Source organism: Lepidochelys kempii, chromosome 2 (genome assembly GCF_965140285.1).
Source record: "Lepidochelys kempii isolate rLepKem1 chromosome 2, rLepKem1.hap1, whole genome shotgun sequence".
NCBI lineage: Eukaryota > Metazoa > Chordata > Testudines > Cheloniidae > Lepidochelys > Lepidochelys kempii.
The window spans coordinates 249990864-250008301 of record NC_136381.1 but is presented as its reverse complement, the minus strand read 5'-3'; the positions used below and the strand labels follow the sequence as shown (position 1 = coordinate 250008301).

Here is a 17438-nt window from a genome sequence, read left to right as displayed (position 1 = left end):
ACCACTCCTCCTTTTCTATCTAACTGAAAGCCAGTCTAAAATTTCTGCCAGTTTGGAACCTAGTAAGTCAGTACAACTTCTGCTTCAGTGAGAACCAACTAATCTGAAGAGGCTCTCATCACAGAAGCCATCCCAATGATCTATCAATTCCAAATGTTCCTCTCATCCCTTAGTTAATCTCGAACATCACTCGTCTCCTTTCTTAATTTACTTTAAGAAGAAAGGGAATGAAAACAGAAATGCAAGACCAAATTCTGCCCTCTGAAGTCCCACTGAAGTCACTGGGAACTGCCCACACATATCCAAAAACAGAATTTAGATTAGCCCTTACAAACTCTGGCCTGTGGCAGTTGTATTAACACCCACTCTGACAATGAAAACAAATTTCTCTTTTTCTTAATGACAGGTTTCAGAGTAACAGCCGTGTTAGTCTGTATTCGCAAAAAGAAAAGGAGTACTTGTGGCACCTTAGAGACTAACCAATTTATTTGAGCATGAGCTTTCGTGAGCTACAGCTCACTTCATCGGATGCATACCGTGGAAACTGCAGCAGACTTTATATACACACAGAGAATATGAAACAATACCTCCTCCCACCCCACTGTCCTGCTGGTAATAGCTTATCTAAAGTGATCATCAGGTTGGGCCATTTCCAGCACAAATCCAGGTTTTCTCACCCTCCACCCCCCCACACAAATTCACTCTCCTGCTGGTGATAGCCCATCCAAAGTGACAACTCTTTACACAATGTGCATGATAATCAAGTTGGGCCATTTCCTGCACAAATCCAGGTTCTCTCGTGAGTTTGTGTGTGTGGTTTTTGGGAGGGGGGTGAGAGAACCTGGATTTGTGCAGGAAATGGCCCAACTTGATTATCATGCACATTGTGTAAAGAGTTGTCACTTTGGATGGGCTATCACCAGCAGGAGAGTGAATTTGTGGGGGGTGGGAGGGTGGAGGGTGAGAAAACCTGAATTTGTGCTGGAAATGGCCCAACCTGATGATCACTTTAGATAAGCTATTACCAGCAGGACAGTGGGGTGGGAGGAGGTATTGTTTCATATTCTCTGTGTGTATATAAAGTCTGCTGCAGTTTCCACGGTATGCATCCGATGAAGTGAGCTGTAGCTCACGAAAGCTCATGCTCAAATAAATTGGTTAGTCTCTAAGGTGCCACAAGTACTCCTTTTCTTTTTCTTAAGAAGATGGGAATTGTCTCAAATTGTGTTAAATATAGCACTAATTGTACTTTTTGACAATTTCCGGAGGACATGCGTCCATGCTGATGACGGATTCTGCTTGATAATGATCCAAAGTAACGTGGACTGACGCATGTTAATTTTCATCATCTGAGTCAGATACCACCAACTGATGGTTGATTTTCTTTTTTGGTGGTTCAGGTTCTGTAGTTTCTACATCGGAGTATTGCTCTTTTCAGACTTCTGACAGCATGTTCCACACCTCATCGCTCTCAGATTTTGGAAGAAACTTCAGATTCTTAAACCTTGGGTCCAGTGCTGTAGCTATCTTCAGAAATCCCATATTGCCACCTTCTTTGCATTTTGTCAAATCTGCGGTGAAAGTGTTCTTAAATCGAACAACATATGCTGGGTTGTCATCAGAGACTGCCATAACACAAAATATATAGCAGAATGTGGTTAAAACCACAGAACTGGAGACATACAATTCTCCACCAAGGAGTTCAGTCAGAAATTTAATTAATGCATTTTTAACAAGCGTCATCAGCATGGAGGCATGTCCTCTGGAATGGTGATCAAAGCATGAAGCGGCATACTTATGTTTAGCATATCTGGCATGTAAATACCTTGCAACACTGGATACAACAGTGCCATGTGAACGCCTGTTCTCACTTTCAGGTGACATTGTAAATAAGAAGCAGGCTGCCTTATCTCCCATAAATGTAAACAAACTTGTTTGTCTTAGCAATTGGCTGAACAAGAAGTAGGACTGAGTGTACTTGTAGGCTCTAAAGTTTTACATTGTTTTGTTTTTGAGTGCAGTTATGTAAAAGAAATTCTACATTTGCAAGTTGCACTTTCACAATAATGAAATTGCACTAGTGGACTCGTATGAAGTGGATTGAAAAATACTATTTCTTTTGTTTCTTTTTTACAGTGCAAATATTTATAATAAAATAATAATATAAAGTGAGCACTGCACACTTTATATTCTGTTATAATTGAAATCAATATATTTAAAAATGTAGAAAAACATCCAAAATAGTTACAATATATTTAAATTAATATTCTAATTATTGTTTAACAATGTGATTAAAATTGTGATTAATCGCAACTTATTTTTTAATCTAGTTAATTTGTTTTGCATTGATCACTTGACTACAATTAACTGACAGCCCTAATAATTAGATATATACATTAAGGGGCATATATAATTATTTAATTGGTTATGACAACAGTGTTCAGAACTCCTGCTTCAAGGAGTCTACAGTAATACCCGTAGAGTTAAAAAGTAAAATAAATGAGAGAGAGGCAGGAGAAATGAGATCATCACAGATAAAAAGATACATAAAAATATATTAACTAATGTGCAGTATGTACTGAAAATAGACAACCTGAAAATCAACAGACACTTTAAACTGCTGACACATTGGGCCATATTTTCAAGGGCTCAGCATGCCAGGCGCTGAGAGCTTCATGGACTGTCATTTTGTTCTGTGTTTGTACAGCACCTAGTACAATGGGGTCCTTGTCCGTGACTGGGGCTCCTAGGTGCTATGATCATATAAACAATAAATAATAATAAATCTGAAAATCCGGTCATAAATGTCACATCAGTGGCTGCTGAGTACTTAGCAGCTTTTAAAAATCTGGCCCTTCTTTAGGTGCTTAGGTAAGAACTGGGCCATTTTGAAAATGAATTTCCAATAGTGAATGCTGAGCACCTAAAACCTGGCTCTTTTGAAAATCTGGCTTATACTGATTTACTCATGTAAGAGTTTGTAGGATCAGCACATCAATACTTATCTCAAAAGAAAATCAAAATTCCTCCTTAATAATTCAAAATAATTACTGACATTACAATGCATGGCAAGCCACTGAGAAACAATAGCTAGTTAATATAAGTAGGGAGAGCAATTTTATTTAACATGTACAGGCCTCCTTTAGTTCTTATTAGACATTAAATGTATTATAGTTCAATATCTTATTCAGAATATGCTTATACGCTAATATATTAAGTTAAATTTCCATGTTATTGGACCACTGAAGTGCACTGTCACTATGATTTTAAAAACTGCTATTTTTCATGTTATTCGAGACTAACTCAACTGAAACTTCTATACAGTTTCACGCACAAGCAACAATTTGTTTTCATGAGCTCACTCCAGAAGAAAGCTCTCCTATGGGCAGGTTATTTTATAACTGTCTGATATAAAATTTCCTATTCCTCCCCCTGAAACAACTGGTACTGGCCACTATCAGAGACCAGATATTGGATAAGATGGGCCACTGGTCTGGTCTGGCTATTCCAATTTCTCTCTGATACCAATGCAATGAATGGAGAGAATAAGGGAAATAGGTTTGCCACCAACATTTTCCTATCATATTAGTATTCAGGGCGTCTGTGGTGTTCACTCATTCTCACCCCTGTTCCTGACCAATTTTTTAAAATCCTGTTGCACCACTAGTTTCTCCTCATCCTGTGGACGGTATTTAGTGATTTGCATAAGAATTTGGTCTTCAGGACATTCTGTTTCTACACACCTGTAAACCCACCACTATGACACATAACATTACGGAAGACTTACCTTAGTGTGTCAGATCCATCAGATAAAAATGAATCAGGGCGCCAGTGGTGGACTTTATGAATGTTTGAGAGTTCCAGGGCAATAACATGTTGCATGTAATCATCTTGCCAGGTAAAACCTGTTAAATAAGGACACACTCATAAAAAACAAATCCAACTTGCAAAGTTTGACAAAAACCTGTCTTTATGCAAACAACTATAAACAGAAGCTCTGTTTGCTGAAATGTTTTTCGTTCTGCATACTCCAGAAGCCGAACTGCAGGTTCCCCTTTCCTGCCGACACTTTTATTCATCAGGCCTTTCTAAGTACTCTTACAGAAATACTGATCCTGTTGGAGTGTTCTCCTCTAGGAAGACAGTGGGTGTTGTGATGAGGGTTAAGAGGAGATTATACTTAATAGAATTTTAGAATTTTAGCGGCTAGTCTCGAAGGTGCTAGAAGCCAGCTTTACTGAATAATAAAGAGTTATTTTGGGTTAGTTGTTGAGTTGAGTTATTTCTAGATCAACTATTGTGAAAGAGCTTTCAAACTGAATGGTAGTAAATAATGGAAAGTTACTTCTCACAGGTGATTTACTCATTTCTCTGCACCTCACAACTTATACAGTGCATTGCCCTTTCCGTGTAACCTCCTCCTGTAAAACCAACCGTTTAGAATGGTAAGGGGATTGTTACAGTGGAAGCAATTATTGTGAGGTTTCATGACCTCATCTGGGGGCATTTTCTGGTATCTTTATACTCAAATGTTATGACAAAGCTTTATAACAAGGATGAACTTAGTTATGAAAGTAACTTCCATGTGATTATGCATTAATTAGATGCACTGCTGATCACATGGTAATTATGCTTGGAATAATGATACAACTCCAAGAATAATTGTTATCCAATTTGTAAATTTTAGATGTTATGGTTAACACTTTAGTTTGTAGAAATACCCCATGCAATTACTGTAATTATTTAATAACTAAATATCACATAACTGCAGAGATATTCTACTTTTATGACTTGCACAGTTACACAGAACCATAAACCTCAATAAATTTACACGTACCCATTTAATCAAGTACTGTGATCATTGTAAGGAATAGTCTTGTTATAAATGTTCTCTCGCACGTATAACCTGCCCACATAAAGGAGGGAGTGCTTTCTAGTGCTTCGGGTTGGACTTGGCAGCAGGATGTCTGTGAAAAACAGTTACCAATCTAACACATATATTGTAAGGCTTAACAAACGTTTGTAAAGTGCTTTGAGATCCTCAACTGAAATGCATCATAACCTGGATTCACCAAGACATTTTCTGTGTGACTATTCATGTTAGGCTAGGGCTAGAAACATTTGCTGGTATAGCAATGTCATTTAGGTATGTGACAATTTTGCAACATATCTATATCATCAAAAGCCTTACTGTAGCACTTATGTCAGCCAGCATAAAAGTGCTTTTGTCAGTATGGCTTATTTCACTCACCAAACCAGTATAAGCTACACTGATGAAAGCACCTTTTTTGCTAGTCTAAGATGTGTCTTCTTATAGGACACGTTGGCCAGTACAGGTAACAGGAAATATTTTCCAGTGTAGACTAGGCATTGGGCTTCTGCATAAGTACCTTGTGAATATGGGACTTGTTGAAGTACAAATTGGATTGGGGGTGGAGAAGTACATAGTTACAATGTTTGGAAATGTTTCCCTGTCAGTGAAGTTCCTCTTTGGAGCTGGAAATTTATTTTTTGTTAATAGAAAGTTGAACAAATCCTTGGAATCGTTGGGGTAGTATAAGGGTTTTAGCAAATAAATAAAACTATATGGCACATAATGGATACATTGGCCATTTCCTCCTCCCTCTCCCATCCTCAGAATAAAATTATACACAATTTTGCTGTGAAAATACTTTATTTAAAAACATCTCTGATGTTTATAGCTACTCTAAATGACTTTGAACGCTTTTTTTGGGGGGGGGGGAAGGGGAACGTCCAACACTTTTTTGAGATCTGTTGCAGCCTTTTCAAATGCAAATCCCACCTTTTCAAAAGCTGAACTGTAAGGGGCAGGATTCAAACCATTTGCAGACGTTTAAACCTCAGATTGCTCAGAGAATGTTTTCTTAGCTGAATACATAAAGAATGAGTCACCGTGGAGAGTGAGTTTGGGGGGGGGCGGAGGGTGAGAAAACCTGGATTTGTGCTGGAAATGGCCCAACTTGATTATCATACACATTGTAAGGAGAGTGATCACTTTAGATAAGCTATTACCAGCAGGAGAGTGGGGTGGGAGGAGGTATTGTTTCATGGTCTCTGTGTATATAATGTCTTCTGCAGTTTCCACAGTATGCATCCGATGAAGTGAACTGTAGCTCACGAAAGCTTATGGTCAAATAAATGGTTAGTCTCTAAGGTGCCACAAGTACTCCTTTTCTTTCTGCAAATACAGACTAACACGGCTGTTACTCTGAAACCGTGGGTTTATAGTAATTGTTACATGGTATTATTAAATTATTTTAGGATTAATGTACCTAATGTGTTCAAGTTTTTTCCACAATTGCTTAGAACTGTTTTTACAAAGTCACCTAGAAGGGAAAACTAAGAAGAAAATCAGGTCTAGGTGATTGTAGATATCCAGCACAATGGATCAGCCAGATATAAATGTATATGAAAGGCATTAACGCTGATAAAACAGATCATTTAAGAAAATGTTTGTACATTTTAACAAGTGCTTCCAAAAGAATTAAGGACCCATCCTGCAACTTGTTAGCCAACACAAATAGCCCCATTAAAGTCTAAGGGACTACTCATGTAAGTAAAGACTACTTGCATGAACAAAGGCGGTAAGATCAAGCTCTTAGTTGTAAACTAAGATTATGGAATAGAGCAGTGGTTCTCAACCTTTCCAGACTACTGTACCCCTTTCAGGAGTCTGATTTGTCTTGTGTACCCCAAGTTTCACCTCACTTAAAAACTACTTGCTTACAAAATTAGATATGAAAATACAAAAGTGTCACAGCACACTATTACTGAAAAATTGCTCACTTTCTCATTTTTACCAAATACTTATGAAATTATTTGAATTAAATATTGTACTTACATTTCAGTGTGATATTTGAACCTTTTTTTCACTTGTGAGCCTTGTCTGAAGTCAGAGCCCCACTTTACTGCTAAAGCATGTAATTTAGCTTAACAGGGCCCCCTGTGGCATGGGGCCCTGGGCAGCTGCCCTGCTTGCCACCCCCTAACTCCAGCCCTGCACTTGCAACCCCTCTAAATCTGTCCCATGACCTCCGTGCAGGTCACAACCTCCAGGTTGAGAAACACTAATCTAGATGAGTTGAGTACCCTCCGGAAGACCTCTGCATACCTTGGGCTGAGAACCACTGGAATAGAGTATACACCCACACACACACACTTCTCTAGAAACAAAGCCCAGGATTCATCTGCAATACCTGCAAAGAGATACAAAACTCACCTATATGTGTCTATTGATATCCATGGACTTATATGTCAATATAGTTAATAGCCATTTCAACAAGCTTTCATCTACACAGTCCTTGTCAAAAATCAGCCCTCCATGGCAAATACCACCTCAGGACAATAAAGAATTGTAATCTTACTTTTTAGTGGCCATCACAGTTATGTCTGTCATGGAATCTAGGATTATTTTCTTCCTTCCTTCCTTATATTACAGATTATTACAAGTATGAAATAGTAGGGTTGTGAAGGAATACAAGCGAGGCATTAAAAAGAGGTGTCTTGTCTGGAGGTTAAAAACAAAAAGAGAATCTCCATTTTTGAATCCCTACACTTTTTTCTAACTCAGATGAGGGTGCTGCACGAGCGAGAGTTGAGGAACCTAAATCTTTATTTGTTCAGGAAAATCTTCTGTCCTTACCTATTATTCAATATTGCGCTTTTTTCTTTTTTTAATGTAACTATCTCAGGAACTGCAGTGATGTCTAAAGCTAACCTTATGCCAGTCATGTTCCAGGTTTGTTTCAGTATAAAAAAAATTCTCTCCCACATGCTGAGCTCAATAAAATAACACATGGAAGAGTTCTAATACCAACCTGACAGCTACATTCAAAATTAATGTTGAGAAGCAGTGTATGACGCCGTATGGCAATTTCCTGTCCCCTTTGTCTATAACACCACACCTAGCGGCTGCTCCTGGTTCACAACCCAATTATAACAATTTAACTCTGCTGGCTGAACAGGATCACAGTGGTGCTGTTGTACACACATTACTTCCATGTCACTAAAATGGGACTGTACTGTGGGACCCCGGTTACCGATTAACTGTCCCTGCCAGAGCTCTGTCTAGGCTGTGTATTTTCTAACTATGAATTTCCACAGTTGGAGAATGCAAAACCATTGTGCACTCTTGTGACAGAATGATCCTGGGAGGTGATTTAATTGTTGCAAGATCTCTCCTGAGTAATATTGTGAGGGAGGGAGGTTTGGGCGAAAGCCACAGGTCTGATATTCTTTTTCCTCATGGAAGAAAAACATATTTCCTCTTCCTGGGTGAGGCAGTAGAGGGTTTACTTCTATTTTTCCAAAATTGAAATTCCACAATCTAAATTTATGCTGAAAAGAAATGACAAGACAGAGTCACATCTCTCACAGCTGTGAGAATCTGGAGTAGCTCTGCAGAACTTGAGCTGCATATCAAAGTGAATGAGTACATCAATATAACTCTGGAATTAGAATCATAGAATATCAGGGTTGGAAGGGACCTCAGGAGGTCATCTAGTCCAACCCCCTGCTCAAAGCAGGCCCAATCCCCAATTTTTGCCCCAGATCCCTAAATGGCCCCCTCAAGGATTGAACTCACAATCCTGGGTTTAGCAAGCCAATGCTCAAACCACTGAGCTATCCCTCCACCCATAACAGAGATCAGTCTGGTCCTTCCCATATTACCATCAGAGGATCTCTCTGGATATTTTCTTTTCACTTCAGAATTAAACACAATTCATTACTATTATTATTTATATTACAGTAGCACCCAGAGACACCAACTAGGCTCCTGTTGTGCTAGGCACTGAACCCTGACTGTGCAGACTGCCCCAAAGGTATCCAATTTAAGTATTTAAAAATTGTAAAAATAACATGAACTTAAAAACAATGGCTGTGCTATATTTTGAAAATACTCTGGGAACTGGAGATTTACACTACATGGGCAATATCAGAATCTGACCCTAAGAGTATGGACTCAGAATTGTCTTCACACTTGTATTGCAGTTTCATTTTTATCTTATATGATTTGCTATTGCCCCCACACTAGTTACCATCCAAATTTACAGAATTATTAAAATATAATCACAATTCATAGTATCCATATTTTCCTTGTCTGATTTTTACATTTTGTAACTAACCTCCATGGCTCTGTTGTTCTTTGCCTCCTATCTTAGTAAAACTAGGTGCCCATCTAAATATACTGGACCACATCCTGAGCTGATGTAAATCAGCATAGCTTCATTGACTTCAATGGAGCTATGCTTATTTACACCACTCCACTGAGCATCAAGCCCACTAACTGCACTCCTGGGCTAATATAAAAACAATGTTAACATTTTCAAAATTTGATCACTCACAGCTCAATACATCCCTCTACTGCCCTTTCATCCCCAAACCATTTCTTATTCAGAATGTAAAATCTGCCTATTTCTTGTATTAATGTCATGCTGTGTTGGCCTATGAAGGAAAACGATAATGTCTAAGCTTGACAAGACATGCTGGTGTAAATCAGCATAGTTTAGTCTAAGTTAATGGAACTATGCTGATTCACACCAGATGAGGATATGGCCCATTGAATCTGCCCATTCATACTACTGATTCGTTTCTCTAACACTGAGGGTGAAATTCTCAGGGCTACGTCCAAGAGTCTGAGAGCAAGTCAAATGAACCTCAGTGGATAATGTGATGGGATTACTTTGGCTTTTCTGCCAACTGAAATCCAAAATAATTAGTTCTGCATCAATATATTGGCAACAAAGTGATTTTTCCATATCAAGTCTATTCAAAGTGACAGGAGATTATTATATATTGGCAGTAAACTATAAACTAAAACCTGATTCTTCTCTCTCCCTGCCACCCATAAAGACCAGCAAACCTCAAAGTTGAAGCTAGAGCATGTTACTTATTTGATTCTATTTCTCAGTTGTGACATTATTTTCCACGTTTTAGTTATATTTTCCTTTTTGTCCTGATGCAGCATATAGTGACTGAATTGGCCTCATTAGTACTACAAAAAGTAATTTTCCCTCTGTTGATATTCACCCCTTCTTGTCAACTGTTCGGAATGGGCCACATCCACTCTAACTGAACTGGCCTCGTTAGCACTGACCCCCCACTTGGTAAGGCAACTCCCATCTTTTCATGTGCTGTATATTTATATCCGCTTACTGTATTTTCCACTCCATGGCATCTGATGAAGTGGGTTATAACCCATGAAAGCTTATGCCCAAATAAATTTGTTAATTTCTAAGGTGCCACAAGGACTCTTCGTTGTTTTTAAGTTTTTCTCTCAGCTTCTTTCAACTGATACCTTATTTCAGTCAGGAAACTCTCCATTGTAGAGCTCAGAGAATTTCAGCACCCATGCTATGTGTTGCAAATTGTTAAAGCCTTCTTTAGCTGCCAGAATGTCTGCAGAATTGTGCGTGATTGGCTTTCTTCCCTATTTTCACAACAGACAGGTCAATATATAGACATAACTTTCTGCAGGCTGCCTTTCCAGATACCCTAGAGGAACAGCACTTGTTTTCATCCCAGGCCTCCATTTGCAGAGCTCAAAGACATATCCAGTGATGTTCACATACTGTAATACTGGTTTGCTATCAATTGCAATTTTACTTCCTGGGCTGCTGTATCTATAGTAAGATTCATGCTTTCAAGTGCCACATTGTCGACCTATGAATGCAGCCAAAGATGTTTTCCATTACAATAAAAGAAAACAAGGACTTTTTCTAATAGCAATTTTGCAATACAACCCTCACTGGCAGGTTAATGGCAATAATAATTGTGAAGAGGCAACAACCATCTCTCCACACAGGTAAGGCTGCAGCTATTATTATAAGCCCTATTTTATAAACGGGTTGATATATCGGGCTTGGAACATAAATTTGACCTGAAAATTAACAGATTTATTGTGAAGTCAAACTTACTACAAAGTTTGAAGCAAATTTTTCAAAGTATTTTCGAGTTACAGTTCACTAAAAGCTACCTTGCTGTTGTCTCCCTTTAGGTTAAAAACATCTGGTTACTGATCTTTCACACTTGCCACGGAATTAAATCTCCTTCTAATTTTGTTCACCAGTTATATTTGACATAAACTGCTGCTAGTTATAAAAAGTTATTAATGATTTTGCTGTGGGTATTTTGAGTCCCAGTACTGTCTCCTTCAATTTTAATAAGCATCATGTGCCTAGTCTTGCTCCCATCTCAATTAAGACTTTTTGGCAATTGACTTTACTGGGAGCTCTGCTTTTGGGGCTAAAACATCACCGTTCCAATCTGAGGTGTGTTTTGTTTTATTATGGACAAGTGGTAGTCTCTCCATAATTAAGACCATCATGCTGTCTGGATTGGTTGATGACCATGAAGGCTAATGTCAAGAAGCAAGGCAGAGGCCCCAAACTGGGTGCATGTTCTATAATTAGATTTCACCAGCTCAAGAACAAATGTGAACTCCTGGATCGCTATAACAGTCTTACCATGAAAAGAAAAGGAGTACTTGTGGCACCTTAGAGACTAACCAATTTATTTGAGCATAAGCTTTCGTGAGCTACAGCTCACTGCATCGGATGCATACTGTGGAAAGTGTAGAAGATATTTTTATATACACACAAAGCATGAAAAAATACCTCCTCCCACCCCATTCTCCTGCTGCTAATAGCTTATCTTGGGTTTGTGGGGGGGGGAGGGGGAGAAAACCTGGATTTGTGCTGGAAATGGCCCAACTTGATTATCATACACATTGTAAGGAGAGTGATCACTTTAGATAAGCTATTACCAGCACGAGAGTGGGGTGGGAGGAGGTATTTTTTCATGCTTTGTGTGTATATAAAAAGATCTTCTACACTTTCCACAGTATGCATCCGATGAAGTGAGCTGTAGCTCACGAAAGCTTATGATCAAATAAATTGGTTAGTCTCTAAGGTGCCACAAGTACTCCTTTTCTTTTTGCGAATACAGACTAACACGGCTGTTACTCTGAAACCAGTCTTACCATGGAGTCACAGACAGTCCTCTTGGGCATTCCAATCTATCTTGCCAGACAGGCAAGCTTGACCCTGTGATAGCTGGCTGCTATACACCAAAGACCACAAAATATTCAGGTTGCTTCCAGACCCAAGAGAGCAGTCACTTAACCCAGGTCAATTTGTACCTTAGATCTATCTGTCACCAATGGTTGTAACTAGGGTGACCATATTTCCCAATGCTGAATATGGGACACCTGGTAAAATTACTCGTATTTATGCAAGTTTTACAGCAATCAAACTGAACTATGCAGTACAAATATTCAAATTAACATCAAGTTGACTGAGCCTCCTGTTAAAAAGAAATACTGTGTAGTTGGATTCTTTTTATTTACCTTCTTATCTTTTTAAGGCTTATGGGTTCACACAGGAAGGGGTGACACACACACATCCCTACCTTCCCCCCAAACACACTGAGAGAGATGACACACACTCCCATACACCTTTCCCATACGGGGGGGAGGGGGTGACTGACCAACCTGACCCTCCCTAACTGGTGCTCTCCACCCTCTATGCCTGGCCGGGCCCTTGGGACGGAGCCTCCTCTCCTCGTACCTGGCACCACATCTTCCCGAGGCAACATGTGGGCGGGGGCATGCAAGGTCACATGCCCCCTCCCGTCTCCCAATTTCTGCCAAGGTTCACACCAGAATGTGGCCAGCAGCAGCCTTTTGGCACTGTGCAGGAGGGATGGGATGGGAGCTGCTTCCAGCCACAGGGCAGGAGGAGGTGGGTTGGTGAGCTGAGTGCTCCTGCCAGGGGCTGGTTCTCTGCACAGCTCTGGGAGTGGGATGCACCCTGCCAGGGAGGATATGGAGGAGCAGCGGGGCTTGGGAGAGGGATGAAGAGGCAAAGCAGGGAGAGGACAGCGAGAGGGGGAGCATGTAAAGGGCTGATGGGTGGGAAGCAGAGGCGACACATAACCTGCCGCTGCCTGGTCCCTGCCTGCACTCACCAAACACTGCAGCCCACAGCGCGCAGCCAGTGCTGTCCGGAAACGGGACGGGGCGAGGCCCTGCTGGCCGAGAGCTGGCACGCAGTGGGGGCTGCGCTGACGGACCAGCAGGGGGAGTGGCCATGCCCCGTGCACTGCAGCTTTGTCTCGCCACCAGCCTTGCACACCTACCCCCATTGTTGGCCACTGGGGGGAAAAAAACACACACTGCTGGCGAGCTGGACCCACCAGTATTAATGGGGGGTGGAGGGGAGACAAAAAATCCTGGGCAATTTGCCCGTTTTTAAGGAAAAGTTGTGACACCTGCAGAAAGGCTTAAATACGAGATTGTCCCTTTAAAAATGGGACATCTGGTCACCCTAGTTGTAGCCAATCCTGTAGTAAACTAACTAAAGATTTATTAACTAGGAAAAATAAATGAGAATTATTACAAGGTTAAAGCAGGCAAACATATATACACAAATGAGTTATTGCCTATGGTTTTAAAAGGTGGGAGAATTGTAGTAATCTGTCAGCTATGAATGTCTGTTAGGGCTAACCCAGTTGGCAGCCAGTATCAAGCGGAGTGCACCAGAAGTCAGCCCTGGGGCCCGTTTTTTTCAACATCTTCATTAATAATCTGGATGATGGGATGGATTGCACCCTCAACAAGTTTGCGGATGACACTAAAATGGGGGGAGAGGTAAATATGCTGGAGGGTAGGGATAGGGTCCAGAGTGACATAGATAAATTGGAGGATTGAGCCAAAAGAAATCTGATGAGGTTCAACAAGGATAAGTGCAGAATCCTGCACTTAGGATGAAAGAATCCCATGCACCGCTACAGACTGGGGACCATCTGGCTAAGCGACAGTTCTGCAGTGGATGAAAAGCTGTATATGAGTCAACAGTGTGCCCTTGTTGCCAAGAAGGCTAATGGCATACTGGGCTGCATTAGTAGGAGCACTGCCAGCAGATCTAGAGAAGTGATTATTCCCCTCTATTCGGCACTGGTGACGCCACATCTGGAGTATGGCATCCAGTTTTGGGCCCCCCACTACAGAAAGGATGTGGACAAATCAGAGAGAGTCCAGCGGAGGGCAATGAAAATGATTAGGGGCCAGGGGCACATGACTTATGAGGAGAGGCTGAGGGAACTGGGCTTATTTAGTCTGCAGAAGAAAAGAGTGAAGGGGAAATTTGATAGCAGCCTTCAACTACCTGAAGGGGGGTTCCAAAGAGGATGGAGCTTGGCTGTTCTCAGTGGTGGCAGATGACAGAACAAGGAGCAATGGTCTCAAGTTGCAATAGGGGAGGTCTAAGTTGGATATTAGGAAAAACTATTTCACTAGGAGGGTGGTGAAACACTGGAATGGGTTACCTAGGGAGGTGATGGAATATCCATCCTTAGAGGTTTTTAAGACTCAGCTTCACAAAGTCCTGGCTGGGATGATTTAGATGGAGTTGGTCATGCTTTGAGCAGGGGGGTTGGACTAGATGACCTCCTAAGCTCTCTTCCAACCCTAATCTTCTATGAGTCTATGATCCTGGGCTCTACTTTGGTTTCATAGCTCTGGCCCTATGAGAGTCTAAATAGCCAAAGAGATGAAAAATGTTCTTTTCAGCTATTTTTATTTCCTTCTTCCAGAATTCAAGCTGATGGGATGAGCCCTTTTGCACATAGCCTCTTCATGGTGTGAGGGGGCATTTAACAAAGTCTTTGTATTGTGTTGTTCCACAATGCCCCATTTAGTTTTGACAGCCCTTCTTGATGGGCAGGAGACAATCCCTCCTGACTGGGTTCACAATTTCAGAGCAAACTTTTTTTTTACAGTTATAAAGCAAAAACTTAAATATTCTCGTATAGCGTGTGAGAAAGATGTTATAGGTGAGATTATTGCATGCAGTAACTCACAGGCATTTCATTAATGCTAAACACTAAATACATTGTTATAATTTCAATGCCCATCTTTACCATACTAATGCACAGGTGAAACAGACTGTTTTCCAGCAATGAATTTGTCAGTGCTTGGATGAGGCCTAAAGCCTGGCAAGAGCTAGCATGTGGTCTGCCAGCATTACAAAGACTACAAGATGATCCTGTGCCTGATTTTGATTTACTGCCGGTAACGCCAAAAAGGTGTGTGGGCAGCAAGGAATCCTTTACCTTTCAAATATTTAGAATTAAGCCTCAATGGCAACTTCCATATTTTCTGGGAAGTTTGGTTTGGTTGAGTAGGCTATTTCATGAAATTAGGAAACAATGGCTCCTTTTTGAAGATTCTCCAATATTTAATGTTTCTTTGTATCCCTCCATATGCCACAAAATTGGACACACAAGTGAATATTGAGACACTGGCTTATGCAAAAGACAGTTCCCAAGAGCAGAAACAGACATGCTTTCTCTGCCAGCGAAGCTGATGGAAGCAAATAAAATATAGGAAAATATTTTCATCTGCTAACTCTGAACATTTTGTCGAGGCTACTTTTCAAAAACATATGGCAAATTCAGTATCTGGTAAGTATAATTAATCCTCCTCCAATCCCCACCAACGTGCCCCTCTGACCTAAGGTAATGTGCACAGGCACTTGACCTCAATAGGCAACCAGTACTACCAACCCGAAGAGTTCAAGAACACCATGTCATCCTCCCACAGCCCAGAATCATGAGATTGAAAGAACTACAAAAATATTGATTTGGGTCTGCTATCTGATTTTCTGAGTTTTTCTGGGGGAACCACCAATCCCACAAAAATTCAACTTGAAATCCATACCTTAAATGCTCAAACAAAAACTGCAGGCCTCCTGGCCACTCTCCAGTGGAAGACTCCAAATCACTTTCTAGAGTGGGGGAGGTGTCATCCTTTCACTCTCCATTCCTTTTCTCTAAAATTATCCCGCCTCTTTCTCCATCTTCCTAGCTCCTTCCCTGCCTATCATAGCTCTCCTTTCCCTCCCTACCCACAGTTTCATTCGCCTATTCCACCATGTAGGCGGTTTTCTGGGCAATAATGATGATTTTACAATGCTGAAAATGAATGGCACTTTCCACATGATCATCTGTGATGCCCATAAATTTCACAGCTGTTTTCCTGTTCTAGTTTATCAATTCTGTTTCAAGACAGCAATAGTACACATCAGCCACAGTGTCTGGAAGAACCCCTTAGTTCCTAGAGGAAGGAGTTTGGAAGTCCCTTATCCTTGTGAATTATAACAAGCACCTGTGACATAGTATAGTTGGCCAGAAATGTACTGCTGCTTAGGTAATTAGCAAATTATGTAGATATACCTGTTGTATTCAGCCAAGCAAATTCAACTCAAATTCCAACTTTCTTCATATACTTTTAAATGCCTATCGGAAAAATTCTTCCTTCAGAGTGTACAGTGGATAATGAATCTTATCTCTGATCTACTTCTCTCCCTACACGTACTGGACTCCCACTGATGCCCATGTAAATCAATTTCCACATGTTAAAATGGGCCTTTAGTTGTGTGTGCAAAGGGACGCAAAACAGATGACTCTGAAAATGCAGTTACTCATTTGTAAGTGCAAAATCCTCTTAAGCATCTGTTTTTGAATGTGAATCCTAATGGTTTACATAGAAATATTTGTATCAATTGTATGTGTTGGACAGCAGTCAGAATAAAAGACTATGCAATATGGTTTCAGCACAGAACATGGAGAAAGCTGGCATACTTGAAAATTTTTTGTTAATGAGTGCTGTGCACCCACACACTATTATCTACCTAAGTCAGCACCAGTGCAAATCAACCTTGAGAATCAGAGATTAAACAACTGCTCATTCAAAATTATCAGAAACAAACTGCAATAGATATATGTAGTCTATATCTGTTTGTATACTTCTCTCCCCCACCCTTTGTCTCTTTTCTTCTTAGATTGCATATTCATCCAAGCAAAGGACTTTTTGTTGTACGTGTTTGTACAGGGCCTAGACAACAGGTCCCAATTCCAACTGGAGCCTGTCAGTGCTACATTAAAAATAACAATAATTACAATACCCATTGTTGTTAATAATATAGCAAATGCAGAAATGAGGGATGATTTCCCTTTAGGAATCTGGGAAAGATCACAACGGCCAAAAGCCTGAAACTTTCCAGTGAAGAATTATGGCCAAGAGGGTGTGCCTGAAGCAAAGATGAATCCCATGCAGCTCAAACGGCATCAGCAACTATAAAATATTAAATAAAACAGCTGATGTACTGCCCCGTGCACAGGAAATGCACACAGAGTGAGCATGTTCAATCCCAAAATGCCACCTACTATTTCCAGCTTGAGTACTTTCAACTATGTTATTTCCGTTCTCTTGTACATGTAACAAAGCTCCATCCTTGCCTCCGTGGGTCCCGGATTCCTCAGAGGCTCACTGTGACCCAGCACGTAACCCTTCTTTCTCTAGAGACAAGGGTCACAGTCTGCTGAGCCATTTTCATCGTACGCCAGCAAGGGAGGTG

At 40.6% G+C, this 17438-nt stretch overlaps 1 protein-coding gene across 3 annotated transcripts in view; it reads right to left on the bottom strand.

Moving 5' to 3' along the window:
• The window catches only part of PTPRN2 (protein tyrosine phosphatase receptor type N2), a 1057407-nt gene that overhangs the window by 651513 nt on the left and 388456 nt on the right, over positions 1-17438 (bottom strand). For all 3 annotated transcript variants that reach the window (XM_073334545.2, XM_073334547.2, XM_073334546.2), the window contains one exon: positions 3788-3905. In XM_073334545.2, the coding sequence (XP_073190646.1) occupies positions 3788-3905 (118 nt within the window). The remainder of the gene's footprint in view (positions 1-3787; positions 3906-17438) is intronic.